Raw genomic sequence first — 19,380 nt, forward strand, 5'->3', positions numbered from 1 at the left:
TAACTATATAAAGCATGTTACATGTTATGGTGTGATAGGCTGTGCCCTGCTCTGCACATCACTGTATCTTTGCAGTGGGGTTTCAAATATGCTTACTACTCTCAAAAAGGGTTCTCTGTAGGATTGGACAAGAGTTCTTCGTAACTTTTGTAACAGTACTGGAATCCTCTTTGGTTTAAAAGGTTCTATAAAGAACCGTCTACAAACAGTCTTTCCACCAGTTCAAAACTAGACAAAGAACCATTTAACGATTCAAATAGTTTGCCAGGTTCTCACGGTTCTATATAGAACTATTGCTTTTACTAAAGAACCCTTGAAGAACCCTTTTCGATGAGCGCATATTTGCTGTGTATTTCGTTGCATATCTGCAGTGTTTAGTGTTGTGTTTGTAGTCGGTTTAACTGAGTGTCATGGGGCCTGTGTGTGTGTGTGTGTGTAACCCCACAGTGTGACTGCAGTGTTGCATGGTGCTCCTGTTGCTGCTCAGTCAGGGGAGTTGGTTGCTAGGCTGAAGCAGGTGTGGCCCAGGTGTGTGTGTGTGTGTGTGTCTATGTCTGTGTGTGTCAAAGAGCTTTCACTACCACCCTAAAGCCACTATATACCTCCTCATACATATTTATACCCTCATACGCACACTTTCATACAAACACTATAGTATGTATATCTGTCCTTAAGGGGTGTGTCCATGGTTTTCTAAATTAGTGTTTGTAAATGCCACTGTGATCCATCTAACTCAACCTGAACCATAACCTCTTTCTCTCTCACACACACAAACACACACACACACACACAACGTATGCTGTGATCTCTCTAACCCAACCTTAACCTTAACCACATAATCAGTTCGAAAAAAGCTGTTTTTCTCCTCATGGAGAGCAGCCAGATGTCCCCACAGCTACACAACGTCCATGTTTCCATCATTTTGGGAGGACTCGGTCCCCACAAAGAGCTATATACAGACACAGGCACATGTACACACACAGGCAGTAAACCATTCTCTTAATGAAACACCACAGACGTGATTTTGCCCTGTTCAAACAGTACTAACAGTAACCGTGATAAGCGCAAACATCCTGAGTCAAAAACCTGAAACACACATGTTTACATGAAACACTGATTTATTCTGACCACTAGAATTACCCTTAGATCTTCCTAAAACAAAAAAAAAAGGGGGGGGGGGGGGGGTTTTGACCTGTCCAAAACTATTATGCTGTTAGATTTAATAGGCACAATGATATGCCACTTAAAAGGGAAATTCAACCATGAAAACAGTCTACAGAGTTAGGTTTGGTGTTTGAAAATAGTTTGTTGTAGAGAAATTTACTCTGATTTCTTTACAGTGGTGGGGGTGACAGGAACCAGGGGTCACGATCACTTACTAAGCTAAATGTGTCTTCTGGATGTTATATGTAATGTTGATGGTAAAATAGTACCAAATCTAGGTACTAGGTAAAAATCTGAGTATTATCTGGGTACTGGGTAAAATCTGGGTACTATCTGGGTACTGGGTAAAATCTGGGTACTATCTGGGTACTCACAACACTCTGCATGTACCCCTCTAATATGAATGTGTAGTGTAAAAAATACATTTTAGACCAAAATCTTCCCAAAGCGGTTGTCTCAGCCATCAGGCAATGTATTTAAAACCATTTGGTGTTAGAACTTTCTCTGAGGGAGCTTTAGAGACGTGTAGATGTCTGGTTCCATTCACTGCCACTGTAGCTGTTCTGTACACTATAATAATAATAATTCTGATGAATGGACCAATGCTCTAAATGACTTGGAATAAACTCTTATTTTACATTGACCTCCATTGAAAATGAATTGGTTTTGCCTTCTCCTGTAAAGTCATCATTTAGGAGATACCAGTTTTTCATTGGACAGTGATGATAAATTGTTAAAGCCCTAACCCTGTAAAAAATCTCACCTGCCTGCATATAAAGTACAGAGGATAAGCAGATGATATGACTGTAAACAAGTCCTTAGTGTACACCAAACATACCAACAGAATCACTGTTTTTTGTGTGAAGGCATTTTCCTACTTAGAGTCCACTTAGAGAACTCCATGAGTGTTCCTTATTTTGACTTCCTTCGTTATCACTGCTTTCTGAAGGATTATTAGACCTTTAACTATGTTTAAAGCTCAGATTTCAGGATTCCTCTTTATGAAGTACATTGTTTGTACATGTACAGAGATAATAAGCAGCATTCTATTCCATACACTAATAATAATAATAATAATAATAATAATAATGAGGCACTACACTAAGCTCTGTATGCAGAGTTTAAGAGCTGCAGAACCATCTCCCTCCCCGGATTCACCCACATACCACCACAACATGACTCAAGTACATCCCACATAGGATTTTTTGGATTGTTTATTATCATCATCATTATTATTCATATTTGGACATATAGCAATACTGGAGAGACACACAAGCACTGTAATGATCTTAAAAAACTAATTGGCCTATAGGGAATAGGCTAATGATTGTAAATCTATCTAAAAGCAGTGAGACAGCTTGTCCTGTTGACTCCTAGGCTATCGACGCACCACTCAAATCAAACTTTTGGCTGCTTCAAAACTCGCCCAGCCCTAACCCACACACTGACCACTCCACAGAATAATTTAAATAAAACATTTGCAATAAATAAATACATAATTGATTAATAAAAGCCAGTGTGAACGTATACACCTTGGATTGATATAAAAATAATAAGCACACAGTTTCAACGCACTTTAAGATAAATAAGACATTCACTCAGCCCAACGTTTTACATGATTAAGGCAGGTTTACAGCAGAGCCTCTGTGGAAAAAAGAGCTATCATTTCAAGGCATTTCTGGCTACACTAAAGGAGAGGGAACCCTTTTAAGGTGGGAGGGAGTGAAAAAGCTAGAGTCCAAAAAAAGTCCACAGATTCACAAGCTCTATTAAAGCTAAAGGTGTGTATATAAATGCGTGTGTGTGTATGTGTGTATAAGAGGATAGGCCTGTGGACTGAAAGGCATCTTGCTGTATTGGCACACAGGTCTTCTTAGGTCTAGAAGCTACTGCAGAAGAATCCTAGAAAAATAATTTAACAGTCTAAACAGTGCTTTTTCTTCACTTCATATAGGAGTGCAGGATTTGGAGTCTGTTATGTCCTGTTGACGATTGACGCGCGTCCACTATGTGGGCACGCGCGTAGGTGGCGCGTAAGTGGGGCCGTGCGTAAAAGTGAAACTTTGCAGTTTCTGCTTTTTTTTTTGACTCTCTAGTATCTCTTACGCATGTGGTCCCATCGTGCGTAAAATGAGCAGGAGCCGTGCGTACAAATCTGTTTGTTTGTTTATTTTCACTTTTTTACGCGCGGAAACCTTGCCTAAACGCAGAGATAGGTGGGTTTGGAAATGGCTACGCTTCAGCAGGCCGGACGCACGGGCACCTGGAGCAGAATCACCTGCCTGTTCTCCGACGGGTGGCACTTGTTGGTGTGGCGCGTGAGCGCAGGGGAGCTGTAGAAAACGGCCGGGCAGTGCTTGCAAGGAAACGCCCGCGAGGCGTGCCGGAGGCGCGCGTGCCTCTCCAGGCTGGCGCGGTTGGGGAGGGACTCACCGCAGATGGGACATATGTGGACATCCTGCGCGCTCAGATTAAGAGGGGGCTGGGCTTGAAGCTGGCCTTGATGTTGAGGCTGAGGTTGGAGGGGCTCGCTCTCGACCTTCCCGTCCTCCTCCATCCGGTGGTTCTGGTGGCTGTGGTGCGCGACCACGTGTTTTCTCAGATACGCGTGCCTCTTGAAGCGTCTCCCGCAGTGCTGGCACTCGCACGCGCCGTCCTCCTCGGATCCGGATTCGGACAAGCCTGGGCTGCCGGTGTCCCTGTCACTCTCTGAGCTGCTCTTGTCTTGCGCGCTTGTCTTGCTGCCCTGCCCCTGCCCCTGCCCCTGCCCCTGCCCTTGCCCCTGCCCTTGCCCTTGCCCCTGCCCCACGTGGCCCTGCTCCTGCCCCTGTCCGGTGCTCGCGGGCTTGGGCTTGTGCCAGCGCCGATGTGAGGCGAGATTGGCCGGGCAGCTGAACACCTTCTCGCACTCGGGACACCTGTACTCCACGCGCACGATCCTGGAGCAGCGGTGCTGCGCGAGCGCGAACGGGTCCGCATACGCCTCGCGGCACAGCTGGCACACGAACTCGCCCAGCGGTTGCTTCTGCTGCGCCGCGCGTCCATCGTCGTGCCCCTCGGGAGCCTCCTTGATCCTGAGGCCCAGCACCGGAGAGGTGGTCACCTCATCTTCGAACTGCAGCTTCCTCATGGCTTTGGGGCGCTTGGGTTTATTTTTGCGCTCGGCCTCGGATGACGAGGAGGAGGAGGAGGAGGAGGACGACCTTTTGGGCGCGTTCACGTTTCCTCGGTTGCTGTTGCTCGTGCCTATCTTAAGGTCCACTGGGGCAAGCAGCAGCTGGTCCAGACTGTGCAGGGCCGCCGGACTCGGGAAGGACTCGGCTGAAATGGGCGAGCCGAGGCTGAAGCGCTTCTCCAAGCCAGCGCGCTCGTGCTCCTTGCTGACCGGCCGCGTGGGGCTGTAGAGTGAGAGGCACACCGCCTCGGGGTCTCCGAACTGCACTGGTTTACAGTCCCCTCTCATAGTCAGCGTTGAGGATGATGAAGATGATGCTGATGACGACGACGATGATAACAGTGATGCTGGTACTTGTGCTGGTGCTGATGCTGATGATGCAGCCGTGCGTCCCGGGCTGTGCGCGCCGGGCGCTTCATTTTCTTCATCCGTGCGTATCCGGTACGACACGGGCGTTGCTTTCTTGTTCCTCTTCACCAGAAATCCTCTCGGCATCTCTGCGATTTTGCGCGCTGAAGGCACTTGTTCTCTCCCGGAGCTCGGACAGGCTGCTTTTGTTTTGGATGGGAGTGAGTCGGCGCGTGAGTGAGAGAGCAAGTGAGTGAGGGAGGGGGGGAGACGGTAGTGCTGTTCTTTTCCTCCCCTTTACATCAGATGCTTGTCATGACTAAAGCATAGCTGCACTCGTTTTTAAGCAGAAATGATGACATTGCCACCCCCCCACCCCCTCCCTACGCTTGCCTCATCCCGAGCCAATCAGGTCGCGGCGTGCTCCCTGCGGATGCGAGTGGGAGGAGGCTGGAGGGAAGGCTTGGCTTTGCGAGCTCGCGCTTTGGAGGAGGATTTGCAGATTGCTAAGCAGATGTACCTGAGGGCGTTTTATTAGACGCACAGTGGCCCCAAGGGCGCGCGGTGGGGTGGTGGGGGGCACCTCTATCCTGCTTTACGGTCTGATGGCTTTTCGGCAGACACACACACACACACAGGCGTACACACAGGCTTTGGCAGCCTAGCCTCCTACAGAGGGGGCTCTCATCTTGCCAAAACAGGGTGTAGGCTATGTGTTTGAGGGGGGCGACCATAAATGACAACAATGCTGCAACCACGTGCATTTGTTTAATACTTTGTAGCATTTAATAAATAAAAAAAATATTTTTTATTTATTAAATATAATTATATTATTATATTTAATAAATGTTATATATATTATATATAATTATTTATTTTGGAGCATTGCGATTGGTTGACTCATCATTAAACATTAATGGCATGCAGTTGTTACATGATGTATAAATCTAAAATAATTAAAGAAGAGTTGTATGGGTTTGAAATGCAGTCAAAATAATGTCCACCTATTTTTCAGTCTCTTCAGTAACTTCCATTATCCCAGCTCACGTTTATGCGTTTTTGGCAAGCGCCAATTAAACTAAGCCCCGCCCACCAAACCCGTGCACTGAAGTAAACCCCAGCCACTGGTTTGCAAGTGATAAGCGATCAATAATAAAAAGCAGTGCTGCATAACTTATTTTTCACCATAAACATTTAGCAAGAATACATTACAAACTTACCTTTTAATTCCTCATGTTGCCTGTCTTTAACCCCCCCCCCCCCCCCCCCCCCCAACTCCCCCATCAAGAGAACCACCTCTGCTCTGAGGTACACAGGTTTGATTAAGGTCAGGCAGTCCAACGAGCACAACTCAGAGGTAAACTAAGCCCGGGGCCGAGATCTGGGGACATGTGCTGGATGCGGCAGTTTGGGGCGCGCATATGACTCAGTCATCTTCCGCATACATAATTAATAGAAAGAGGCTCCCCTGCTTAGCATCACAAAAGCCGCGCTCGTGCAGACTGCGAGGGGAAAGAGGAAATTGCAGAGTGAAACAGGGGCTCGTATGAAGGCAAGTGGAGTGTGAGATGGACGCGTGCTGTGTGTAATCGCGTCCTGCCACAAAGGGGGCCAGCAGTGGGACACAGCGGGTTAGCCGGGGCCATACTGGAGTCATAGCAGGCCACAATAGCATATACTGGGCCGGTGTGGGTCAAAGGGGGTCACAGTATGTTGTGTTCAGGTTTTCTAAAAAAAAAAAAAAAGGCTCAGGGAAATACCTGAGTTGTGGTACTTTGTTTCTCTGTTGAGGTATTATTTTGGTATTTCACTTTTTTCTTCCACTTATTGAAAGGTTGTGCTCTCACTCGGACAGATCACAGGTAAGAAGATAGGCCTGCTTAGTTTTTACCGATTACATTTCCATTACATGCAGAGAACCTGTTGCATTTTAGAAACTATTGGGTATTCTCTTTCTATATATTAATTCACTTGTTTTTAATTTAATTTCAGGGTAAAAGGAAATTGTTCTAATTGTTCTAATCCCTCTTTGTGAAAGGACCAGTGCCAACAATTAGTTACTGTGCCTCTTAGAGTTTGCTAAAAAGGGCTAACACCAGATGGACAGGATAATCTAGGTTACATAGCAAATGATCAGCTCACGCCCAGTATTAAAGTTAGGCCATTTATTGTAAATTATTTGCATTAGACTGCATTAATGTTTTAACTTAATAAAGCTATGTTATACTTTCACTATAGTACAGTTTCTGCTCTTTTAATTGAGTTAGATTATGATACAGTACTCATACTTTCACTATAGTACAGTTTCTGCTCTTTTAATTGAGTTAGATTGTGATACAGTACTCATACTTTCACTATAGTACAGTATCTGCTCTTTTAATTGAGTTAGATTGTGATACAGTACTCATACTTTACTATAGTACAGTTTCTGCTCTTTTAATTGAGTTAGATTGTGATACAGTACCCATACTTTCACTATAGTACAGTTTCTGCTCCTTTAATTGAGTCAGATTGTGATACAGTACTCATACTTTCACTATAGTCCAGTATCTGCTCTTTTAATTGAGTTAGATTGTGATACAGTACTCATACTTTCACTATAGTACAGTTTCTGCTCTTTTAATTGAATTAGATTATGATACAGTACTCATACTTTCACTATAGTACAGTTTCTGCTCTTTTAATTGAGTTAGATTGTGATACAGTACTCATACTTTCACTATAGTCCAGTATCTGCTCTTTTAATTGAGTTAGATTGTGATACAGTACTCATACTTTCACTATAGTACAGTTTCTGCTCTTTTAATTGAGTTAGATTGTGATACAGTACTCATACTTTCACTATAGTACAGTTTCTGCTCTTTTAATTGAGTTAGATTGTGATACAGTACTCATACTTTCACTATAGTACAGTTTCTGCTCTTTTAATTGAGTTAGATTGTGATACAGTACTCATACTTTCACTATAGTACAGTATCTGCTCTTTTAATTGAGTTAGATTGTGATACAGTACCCATACTTTCACTATAGTACAGTTTCTGCTCCTTTAATTGAGTCAGATTGTGATACAGTACTCATACTTTCACTATAGTACAGTTTCTGCTCTTTTAATTGAGTTAGATTGTGATACAGTACTCATACTTTCACTATAGTCCAGTATCTGCTCTTGTAATTGAGTTAGATTGTGATACAGTACTCATACTTTCACTATAGTACAGTTTCTGCTCTTTTAATTGAATTAGATTATGATACAGTACTCATACTTTCACTATAGTACAGTTTCTGCTCTTTTAATTGAGTTAGATTGTGATACAGTACTCATACTTTCACTATAGTCCAGTATCTGCTCTTTTAATTGAGTTAGATTGTGATACAGTACTCATACTTTCACTATAGTACAGTTTCTGCTCTTTTAATTGAGTTAGATTGTGATACAGTACTCATACTTTCACTATAGTACAGTTTCTGCTCTTTTAATTGAGTTAGATTGTGATACAGTACTCATACTTTCACTATAGTCCAGTATCTGCTCTTTTAATTGAGTTAGATTGTGATACAGTACTCATACTTTCACTATAGTACAGTTTCTGCTCTTTTAATTGAATTAGATTGTGATACAGTACCCTACGTTCACTATAGTACAGTTTCTGCTCTTTTAATTGAGTTAGATTGTGATACAGTACTCATACTTTCACTATAGTACAGTTTCTGCTCTCTTAATTGAGTTATATTGTGATACAGTACTCATACTTTCACTATAGTACAGTTTCTGCTCTTTTAATTGAGTTAGATTGTGATACAGTACTCATACTTTCACTATAGTACAGTTTCTGCTCTTTTAATTGAGTTAGATTGTGATACAGTACTCATACTTTCACTATAGCACAGTTTCTACTCTTTTAATTGAATTAGATTGTGATACAGTACCCATACTTTCACTATAGTACAGTTTCTGCTCTTTTAATTGAGTTAGATTGTGATACAGTACTCATACTTTCACTGTAGTAGTTTCTGCTCTTTTAATTGAGTTAGATTGTGATACAGTACCCATACTTTACTATAGTACAGTTTCTGCTCTTTTAATTGAGTTAGATTGTGATACAGTACCCATACTTTCACTACAGTACAGTTTCACTGCTCTTTTAATTTAGCTAGATTGTGATACACTACTCACAAAGGCACACAGTACATTTGACAGACCTTCGGTGACACATCAGTAAAAAAAAAAAAAGCAGTAGTAATTGTTTAGAGCAGATCTCCCTCCGAAACACTCTGTGTTAACATTTAAACAACAATAGGAGTCGGTTAGGTTAACAGAAGCATGTCCGTTCTCTAAAACGAGAGCTCAGTTTTCACAGCTTTTCTTTTATTTGTGTTCTGTTATCAGGCCTGCATTGTAAGTGATGCACGCATGAGGGATCATATGCGCACATGTGCGTGGGTGTGTATTTGTTCAGTGGCGTGTGCTGCGCTGCAAGGTGGACACGCTGGAGATTTGCGTCAAATTACCATACAGCTGGCGCAGTCTCTTTAAAACTCCGCAAATCCACCCTCACCGTGGCCCTTTGTGGCTACATGGAGGAATCATGCTGCGTTCTCTAACCCTGCCCCTAGCAAGCCGACTGTAAATAATGTCCTACCGCAAGGCTGAAAAGCCAAACAGATACTTTACACTGATCATTCCTCTAACCATGTTACTTGCACAGTTACACAGAGCGTTACATTCACTCACCAAAAGTCAGATCCAGAGTAAGGCAATAGATCAGCACAATATAGTCTTAAAAATAAACACAAATTAAAGCAACATTTGTTTTATATTTTTTATTGCATTAACATTAATTTAGGCTGTAGGCCCTGAACTGAATTAATTCATAAAATAATTAATTCATAAAAAGTATTTATGTTATTTTTTATGTGTGTTGATTGTGTGCTACAGTAATCTTGGCTGTGCATACATGGGGAGATGATATCGGTTGTACTTCAGATAATCCAGAACACTTCTCTTCAGGGCATCCGGTCCTTCAGTTTTCTCAAAAATCTGGTTTAGGTACAATCCTGGCTCTTTGGGTACCACCCATGTGTTGTCCACCATCTTCTCAGCGAGTTTTGGAATGGACAATGAGTCCTGATCCAGCTGTGGACAAAACACAGATGCAGCATTAGTTTAGTTTCCCTATTTTGTACTCCTAAGTGAAGCACTGGAATCACTGTTTTTAGCTGGGTACATAATTTACACAGGAATACAATACATTGGTTGTATTTTGGTACTAATCCACAGATGTTCAAACTGAATGGTAAACTTGATTTCTAACATCTGTAGGGTATATTGACCAAGGCCTGTAGGGTATATAGTACATGGACCAAGGAAAGGGGTAGGAACTTGTTTTTGTGTTGAGCTTGTGTTTAGGGTTAGTGTCAGGGCCAGGTTTAGGATTAAAGTAAATCTAGGTAAATGTGTATTTAACTAACTCTGCAGTGTGGAGGCTGTACTTTAGTGCTTTTTCTGCAGTTGTGCTAGAGATCGTCTGCCTTAGGAACAACTCGTGCTAACCTGGACTTTAGTTGTGGATTCCATGATCTGACGCACTTCCTGCTCAAAATCACCAAAGCGATCATGAAAAATGGCCATGCACCACATCTCCCTGAAATAGCTGAGGGGAAAAAATAAAAGCATTGACAAAAGCTCATTTCTCTCCTCACACACACACACTTCTAAGCATGTTCATCTAATTGCTGCCGTGCAACAGCACGGTCAATCAATTATCTTAACGGTTCTTGATGTTCAGCCAGTTTCAATAATGACATTGAGAGCGGGCTTCATTCAGAACAAGACAAGAGGCCAGTGAAGAATCCAGATTTAATAAGTGGCAGAGCGGCTGATGACCACTGCTGGGAGGCTGAGCCATTGTCTCCTGGCCATGCAGCAAAGCAGATTGGACACCTGCATAAACAGATTAGGGCTGAGGAACAATGCCACTGATGCTGAGGGGTCGCTAGTGTTAAAATATTAGAAAAGAGGTCACGCTGTCAGACATAGATCTACACACGCAAGCAGTGGGGAGGGATCTCCATAGAAACAATGATAACATGATTTAAAACGGGAGCCGTCATCAACCAGGCATACTTTGAAGGCTGAGGCTTTGGCCTCACTGGGTAGGAGGGAGTTTCTCAAAAGCTTTTTACAATGCACAAACATCCTCATTAGATAATGCAGAAGACAGAGTACTGCATTTAGCATGACAGTGAAGCTGAGGACCTATTAAATACAATGTTAGCACAAATAGCACAATAGAACATCCAGAAAAAAAAATAAACTCAGACCTCATTTGAATAACCCTAATCAGAATGGATTAGTTCATCAGGGGGAAGTCTCTGATACTGCTTTTACACATCTCCACAGTGATTATGCTTTTTCACCTGGACAGCAATAAAATGACCACAACACAAGCAAGGTGATATTGTCAATATAAAGTATTGCTATATAACTGTCGATGCCATTATAGTCACCTCTTTATTCAGTCTGTGATATCTGGCTTTTCTAACTGACTGTTTTTAAAACAGTAGGTAGGAAGAAAAACACAGACATGGTCAATCTGGATAAAAAAAAAAATCAAAACATCAAAACCAAAGCCTACTACAGGCTTTGTAGAACAGTTAACACCACTATCTGCCAGTGAGCCAGCACACCAAGACTGGTGTTCGATTCCTTGTCTGGGTGACTATGCTGCGTTACACCAATAAGAGTCCTTGTGCACACTGGTCACTACACTGGTCACTACACTGGTCCACCTCTGTAACGAGTAAGCTTGTAAGTCGCTCTGGATAAGAGTGTCAGCTAAATACTATAAATGTAAAAGTACATGTAATGTACTTGAGCACTCCAATTCCCAGAATGCATCTGTCAATCAAGTGAACATGGACACATCTCATCATTCACTCACATCTGGCTAGTCATGCCCAGCATACTATCTGGTTACACTAACACTAGCCAACCGGCTACAATCTCTTGAGCTAGCTAACTCCATACCATACCCAGAGGACATAGAGAGGACACCAACACTATTTGCAAAACAAACAATAATGACATTGTTTTTGGTACAGTGTCAAAAACAAAGATATGCTCTACGATGGAATGCTATGTGGCTCTTGTGAGCATATGCCAAAAATCTGAGCAGAGAGCCATTATTTATTTCCATGATAAATAATATGAATTTCTATTAATGAAAAACCTGTGCCTTTCATCTTGAGGCATGTATTGGGCAAACACACACTTATTATTTATACATCAAAGATTTAAAATATATAAAATCTTAAATAATTAAAATCTGTAAAACACTCAATAAATGCATTCTATGGTACATTTAATCTATTTAATGACTGTAATGAACCTGTAAAGGTCGTAGACCAGGCCTTCGTCGAAGCGCTCGTACAGGTGGTTCAGGAGCAGCTGGTTTTTTCCATATAGGCAGAGGTAGTTAGAGACAGGAAGTGTTTTGTAAGACAGGCAGGTGAAACCCTCCAGCAGGCCATGTGTGTTAAACTGCAGGTGAAAGTAGTTTCCTGTCTCAACATGTCCAGTCACCATCTCTCGGCCCTGCAGGACACACAAACAAGCCCCTTAATCAGATCTGAGTAGTAGCGTGATTGGATTAAAGATTAGTACTGTACTGATGTTTACTAAGTAAAAGAGCTTGATACAGGATTACAAAGAGGTTGCATCGCTCACAAGTTTGGAAACACTGCACATTTACAGACTGAAAAAGTTACTACATTTGGATTTATTATTTGGTGAATTTTTAAATAAATAAGGTTGAAAATTTCAGGTTGACTAATTGTTGTGATTTTTTTGTAATAATTTGTACAGTATAGATGTTGATGTTTAGATGTAGATGTTTAACTGAATATTTCATACTCAAGAAGTACAAGAAGTTATTAAATTATATATTATATACTGTTATTATCATGTCTGGTCATGTATTGTCCGGTTACCCACCTTTAGATTTGATCTTCACTTTTAGAGTGAATTCTGCATATTTCTTTTATTATCCTTGCATTTTTGTCAATCATTTCTATCATCTACAGCACCATTCATCATTCTGGACACATTGAGATGTATTAATTTACAAATCTTATTAGTGCTGCCATTGAATACTAGCATCATCTCAGAGTCTCACTATAAACATACTGTAAAACAATGGTTCCGAATTATTGAACGATAGTACAGGCTATATTTACTTCGCCATTCTTCTTAATCAAAATAAAACCTACCGATCTATCTGCTGAAGGTGCTATGGTGGTGTAGAGTGAGGGTTTTGTAACATGAAGATAACTATATCCACCCGGCAACCTTCCACCTGTTTATTAAAAACACAAAGAACGAGAAGGAATGAATCATATTATTTCCTTCAAACCTGAAGAGTTCAAAATCAGCAGAGAGACACTTTGTATTGGACACAATGCAGTCTAATGGCATAGTTAGTATTTCAAGCTCTGCAGGGCTAATGTTTAAATACAGCAGAATTGATACATTCCACAAGTATATGGCTCTATTGTTAAGAATGTAGTGTATTTGCTTTTTTTTAACAAACCACTCAGACTAGCTCAAGGTAACTAGGTATAGTATTGCTGGACAAATAAAAAAGTGTTTTCTGATCATTTTGTCCTTAATTGACTATTATAGTACTACTTATAGTAACTACTTATAGTACTATGCAAAAGTCTTAGGCCATCTGAGAAAATGATATGTTAAGCTGTTTCTCTGAGCAGTTTATCATTAAAGTTAATTAGCTGAGCCTTTAGTAGAAATGAACAAATCCATGCAGTGTCTGGAGTTCACAAGTCAGCAACCAAATCTGCATTGTTTGAACTCTGTTCTTCTTTACAACATATCAATAACTTCATTGACAAATCGCATGTTCTGACCACTGACTTTATTTGGACTTATTCTAATGTACATTGAGTGGTAGAGAGAGTAACTTAAACACGTATGTACTGGTGAGGTACAATTAAACAAGTTTACCTCGAATCTTAGGCTGTGTGTGGATAGGTATGAGGCGGTCTACATCAGGTGCAGGGTTTGCAGGCATCTCCAGTGTGGGGTCAAAAAAGGGTAGCAGTACTGATGCTAGCTCCTGGCCCACCTCCTTTGAGTTAAAGTCAGCATGACTCCACTGGTCAGCGTAGTAACGACGGGAGTACTTGGTTAAGGGTCCGGCGGCTCGAATGACGCAGTCATTTGTGTGGAAAGTGGTGTCAATAACAAGACGGCCATCAAACACCAAATATGCATCATTGATGGCCTTAAAGGCGTCGAAGTCCACACCTTTACAGGAGAAGTTAAAGAAGACCTGAAATGATAAGTTACTGTTAGTACATATTAGTTATCTTAATAGTTCTAAAGAGCACTGAGAAGGACCACAGCTGAAGGTCAAGCCTTGATAGAGGAATGTATTCATGGTAATACTTTGCATACTGCCCTCTCCCATGTGGACAAGAAGAACACATATGTGAGAATGCGCTACATTTCAGCAATTAACACCATCATTCCCCAAATGACTGACATCAAGCTCTGGGTTCTGGGTCTGAACAGCTCTCTGTGCAGCTTGATCCTGAATTTTCTGACAGCCGACAGCAGGTAGTAAGGATGGGCAGCATCACATCCTCCTCACTGACTCTCAACACCAAAGCACCTCAGGGCTGTGTGCTCAGCCCGCTCCTGTTCTCCCTGTACACCTATGACTGCACAGCCAGACACAGCTCCAACATCATCATTAAATTTGCTGATGACATGCCAATCGTGGGCCTGATTTCCAACAACAAGGAGGCAGCCTACAGAGAGGAGGTTAGCTTTCTGATGCCAGGAAAATAACCTCTCTTTAAATGTCAGCTGATATTGGAGTTCAGGAATCAGGAGAGAGTACACACCTCCATCAATGGGACCACTGTGGAGAGGCTCAGCAGCTTCAAGTTCCTTGGTGTTTACATCAATGAGGAACTTACATGGACAGAAGACACTGAACAAAGAAGCACCAGCACCTCCTCTATCTTAGATGGCTGAGCAAGTTTTGCATGAACCCCCACATCCACAAGATGTTCTACACCTGCACTGGTTGTATCACCACCTGGTATGGGAACTGTGCCGTTCTTGAGCAAAAAGCTCTGCAGAGAGTGGTTTGCACAGCCCAGCATATTACTGGGTTCAGCTTCCAAACCTTCTGGACTTATATACCAGCTGCTGTCTAAGGACGTCCAGCAGGATTATTAAGGACTCCACCCACCCAAGCCACTGCCAGTTCTCACAGCTGCCCAGCGACAGGAGGTACATGAAGACCAGAACCAGTCAGCTTCAAGACACCTTCTATCCCCAAGCCACCAGGCTGCTCACATCACACCTCCGCCCCATACAGACCCACTCTGCGCCCTGCGCTTATTTACTTACTGGAGCTGTGATCAACTGCTCAGTCATACTGCACTCATCAAAGACCCTCACTACACTTGAATCCACACCTTATCCAGTGTCTATATGTAAATAGTAATGTAAAATATATTATATATATATATATATATATATATATATATATATATATATATATATATATATATATATATATTACCCTATTAAGATTTTATTGTTGTATATATTTATATACATACACATTTTCACTAGCCTTCATACCTGTGTTAGTGAGACAATAAACCTGATTTGATTTGCTTTACATATAAACCACAGAAGACATATGCAGCTTCACTGGAGATAATGACAACCCAAGATTCCTATTAATAAAGACATCAAGTCTCTACAATACACTAATACTGCACCAAACGCATTCTTAATGAATGATTCGATATAAAAATAGTTTAATGGGGACCTGTCATAAGAGTTGAATGTATTACATGAACACAGGTAAAGTTAGACAATGTGCCATTCACTGTAATGCAGCCCGTACAGAAAAACTAAATCTGCAAAATCCATGTGCTTTGAATTCATCATGGTTGTGATGTCATAGCCAGTAACAGTTTACACATGCCTGCCTATTTAGTCTACAGCAGGTTAGCTCCTTCTGTTGTTAGCTCTTGAGTGTGTATAATGAAGCTTTGTAACTGTTTGAGTTATTTGAGTGAAAGATGAGGAGAAAGCATTGAATGTTCCTGGAGGATTTCAGTTCAAGAAGCTTTTTGCTGCCTTTTGAATGATCTACAATACAGGGCATCCAGTCAGAACACAGGTCGGAAATATAAAGGGTGTGTGTTATATTCATGTGTTGGTATCTTCACAGGTTTGCTGGCCACTAACACACTTCCCTCTTGAGTCTTTTTTCCCTAATACACATGCTTTATTGATTTTCACTCACCGCACACTCCAGCCTGAGGGGCGGGCCATCAGTGGTGAAGGACACCGCTGTGAGTGGCTCAGGGTGCTGTCCATCATTCAGCTGAGCCAACAAACAGTTGTGATGGACATGCACTTCTTTCTTCTGCAGAGCACTGCTGACCGCCTGGTCCACTGCAGAGTTATTGAAGCTGCTATGTGGTTCATCTGCTGATGTATAAACTACATGGATCCTGGAACCTCTCACACCCAAACACAACAGCTTTTCCACACAAGTGTACATGTCAATGGAGTCCCCATATACCACTGCATTACCTGAGGAGGGAGGATATTAAAGAAGGATATGACAAGCATCCAGTGATTAGCACAGCAAAACATTCACTTTCACAATGGTGCCTAAAAATGAACTGCAAAAGCTTATTTCAGCAGTAAAAGAAATATAGAAACCCTTTAGTCAGAAGGTTATTTCTGGCTTTTAATTTACGTTTCTAAGTAGGAGTAAGTAAGTACTCACATATATTTGTCATATACAGTCATCTGTATGTCAAATTTAGCATAGTTAATATTAATATCTATTTTAAGGACACAAACAAATACTTAAAAACTAAAAACTTCAGAGGTCAGATCACAGTTGTCACTGCGCTGAATTCTAGCTTAAATGTTTGCTTGGCTTGTACACTACAGAACTGCAAAATACTTTCTTTTGATACATGCAATTTCTTACTTTAAGCCATCACTAAAGAAAGCGCTTTGCACCTGCATTTTGTTAACAAACTGAGAGATACAGAACCATCACGTAAAGTGAAAGAAATATGTGGACTGATGTGGTTGAGTACACACATGGATAAAATTGTCGGTACCCCTCGGTTAATGAAAGAAAAACCCACAATGGTCACAGAAATAACTTAAATCTGACAAAAGTAATAATAAATAAAAATTCTATGAAAATGAACAAATGAAAATCCGACATTGATTTTAAACCATGCTCAACAAAATTCCATGGGAAAGATCCATGGGACTGTAGCCAACCTCCCTGGACGTGGCCGCAGGAGGAAAATTGATGACAAATCAAAGAGACGGATGAAATGAATGGTAACAAAAGAGCCCAAAAAACTTCTAAAAAAATTAACTTCAAGCTCAAGGGACACCAGTGTCGGATCGCACCATTCGTTGTTGTTTGAGCCAAAGTGGACTTCATGGGAGACGACCAATGAGGACACCATTGTTGAAAATAAATCATAAGAAAGCCAGACTGAAATTTGCCAAACTACATGTTGCCAAGCCCATAAGCTTCTATGAGAATGTTTTATGGACAGATGAGACAAAAATGGAACTTTTTGCCAAGGCACATCAGCTCTATGTTCACAGACGGAACAATGAAGCATATCAAGAAAAGAACACTGTCCCTATTATGAAACATGGAGGCGGCTCTGTTATGTTCTGGGGCTGCTTTGCTGCATCTGGCACAGGGTGTCTTGAATCTGTGCATGGTACAATGAAATCTCAAGACTATCAAGGGATTTTAGAGAGAAATGTTCTCCCAGTGTCAGAAAGCTTGGTCTCAGTTGCAGGTCATGGGTCTTGCAACAGGATAATGACCCAAAACACAGCTAAAAACACCCAAGAATGGCTAAGATGAAAACATTGGACTATTCTAAAGTGGCCTTCTGTGAGCCCTGACATAAATCCTATTGAGCATCTTTGGAAGGAGCTGAAACATGCTGTCTGGAAAAGGCACCCTTCAGACAACTGGAGCAGTTTGCTCATGAGAAGTGGGCCAAAATACCTGCTGAGAGGTGCAGAAGTCTCACTGACAGAAAAGCAATGTCTGACTTTCATTGGTTAATTTTCATAGCAGTTTTATTTATTATTACTTTTGTCAGATTCAAGTTATTTCTGTGACCATTGTGGGTTTTTCTTTCATTAACCAAGGGGTACCAACAATTTTGTAATTGGGAAAATAAGAGACAGTCTTCTCCCTTTACAAGTCAGTGGGGCATCACATTGATTTCGAAGCTACTAGTTTAAGGTAAAAATGCTACATAATATTGCTTTAACTTGTGTCTTTTCTGTTACAACTGCCAACATATTATACCACAGTTTCTCTTAAATTGTAGATGCTGGCATCTATATCATTGGGAGACCTGTACTAGAAGGCAACCCTGCAGTTCAAAAGTAAGGAATCTGTGTTTTAGAATATTATAAAGCCAATGTAGCTGTACATTCATGATACCTGTAGATAAATATTATTGTCCTGTGCAACTTCACAGGTTTGTCTAAGCAAGCTGTCAATAACATTTATTTCCAGATCAAGTATCTAGAATGATGTTATAAGCTATAGATGCTTCCTAAATGTTTTAGAGAGTTGTAAAACATAAAAAATGATCTGGATTAACAGTAAATTGACATTCATATTTCAAGAAGAGATCAGATCCAGTATTACAGAGCATGATTTCTCATTTAAGAAAAAATCTCATACACTATTGACAAATCAATAGTGTATGAGATGCTATTAAACAAAATCTATGAAACAGTTAAACCAAGAAATCCATTGACAAATGGCAATTGTGCAAAGCTATGTATACGCTGTCTGTATTTGGATAATCACAGGGACTGATCTTTATAATGATTTGGGCACAACTGTGCTTTTAGTAATCTTCTCTAAGCTCTATCTCATTCTAAAAAAGAACCATAAAATAGTTAAACTATTAAACCATAACCACTTCAGAAAATGTGAAATTTTAAGAAATTTCCCATTTACCAAGGGCACATTGAAAAAATGTGTGAGCAATGTATCAGATGGGTTTTTTGTTGGTCTGTGGATGATTCAAGACCTTCACATAATACAACAAACAGAAAGCATTTTGATGAACATAATTTAGACCAAGCAATGCCAACTTTAACCTCCTGAGATCCAGACTTGGTGTGCAAGTTGTTTTTGCAAAAAACAATGCCCTCATATGAGGCCAAAGGGTCAAAGTTTTAAAAAATGAATCATGTTGCAGAGAAACAGAAATGTAATGTGCCCATGTGAGGATGCAGGGTCTCAAGAGGTTAAACATGCTGCATAAAAATAGTTAAAAAAGATTTTGCAAGACTGCTCATGCATTACTTCTGTAATACATAGTTATGCATTCCCTTGCCTACACCAGTCTCCTACCTACACAAGCACCTGATTTCCTATACCTCTTGGTTGGTAGAAGTTGAAATGGATACCATTTTTGCTTATTTTTTTAACTTAACTATGAAATCATAACTCATTGTCTTATCTGAGGTGAGTGATGCCTGCAGTTTCATAGATGTCTGTCTGAATAGTTTGGTACACTTCTGAGAAGAGTGACCTCTGGAGATTGGATATATTCAT

At 41.0% G+C, this 19,380-nt stretch overlaps 2 protein-coding genes across 3 annotated transcripts in view; both read right to left on the reverse strand.

Moving 5' to 3' along the window:
* Positions 1-2,376: 2,376 nt before the first annotated feature.
* insm1a (insulinoma-associated 1a) lies at positions 2,377-5,055 on the reverse strand. Its single transcript, XM_072656602.1, has one exon. It carries the CDS (start codon positions 4,832-4,834, stop codon positions 3,404-3,406), a length of 1,431 nt encoding a protein of 476 aa, XP_072512703.1. The 5' UTR covers positions 4,835-5,055; the 3' UTR covers positions 2,377-3,403.
* A 4,471-nt stretch (positions 5,056-9,526) lies between these two features.
* The window catches only part of cfap61 (cilia and flagella associated protein 61), a 41,082-nt gene continuing 31,228 nt past the window's right edge, over positions 9,527-19,380 (reverse strand). For both annotated transcript variants that reach the window (XM_072686946.1, XM_072686939.1), the window contains exons 21-26: positions 16,039-16,331; positions 13,707-14,034; positions 12,956-13,041; positions 12,076-12,281; positions 10,239-10,338; positions 9,527-9,821 (exon numbers count right to left, since the gene is read on the reverse strand). In XM_072686946.1, the coding sequence (XP_072543047.1) occupies positions 9,618-9,821; positions 10,239-10,338; positions 12,076-12,281; positions 12,956-13,041; positions 13,707-14,034; positions 16,039-16,331 (1,217 nt within the window). In that variant the 3' untranslated portion in view covers positions 9,527-9,617. The remainder of the gene's footprint in view (positions 9,822-10,238; positions 10,339-12,075; positions 12,282-12,955; positions 13,042-13,706; positions 14,035-16,038; positions 16,332-19,380) is intronic.

The sequence above is a fragment of the Salminus brasiliensis genome, chromosome 1 (assembly GCF_030463535.1).
Source record: "Salminus brasiliensis chromosome 1, fSalBra1.hap2, whole genome shotgun sequence".
Lineage (NCBI taxonomy): Eukaryota > Metazoa > Chordata > Actinopteri > Characiformes > Bryconidae > Salminus > Salminus brasiliensis.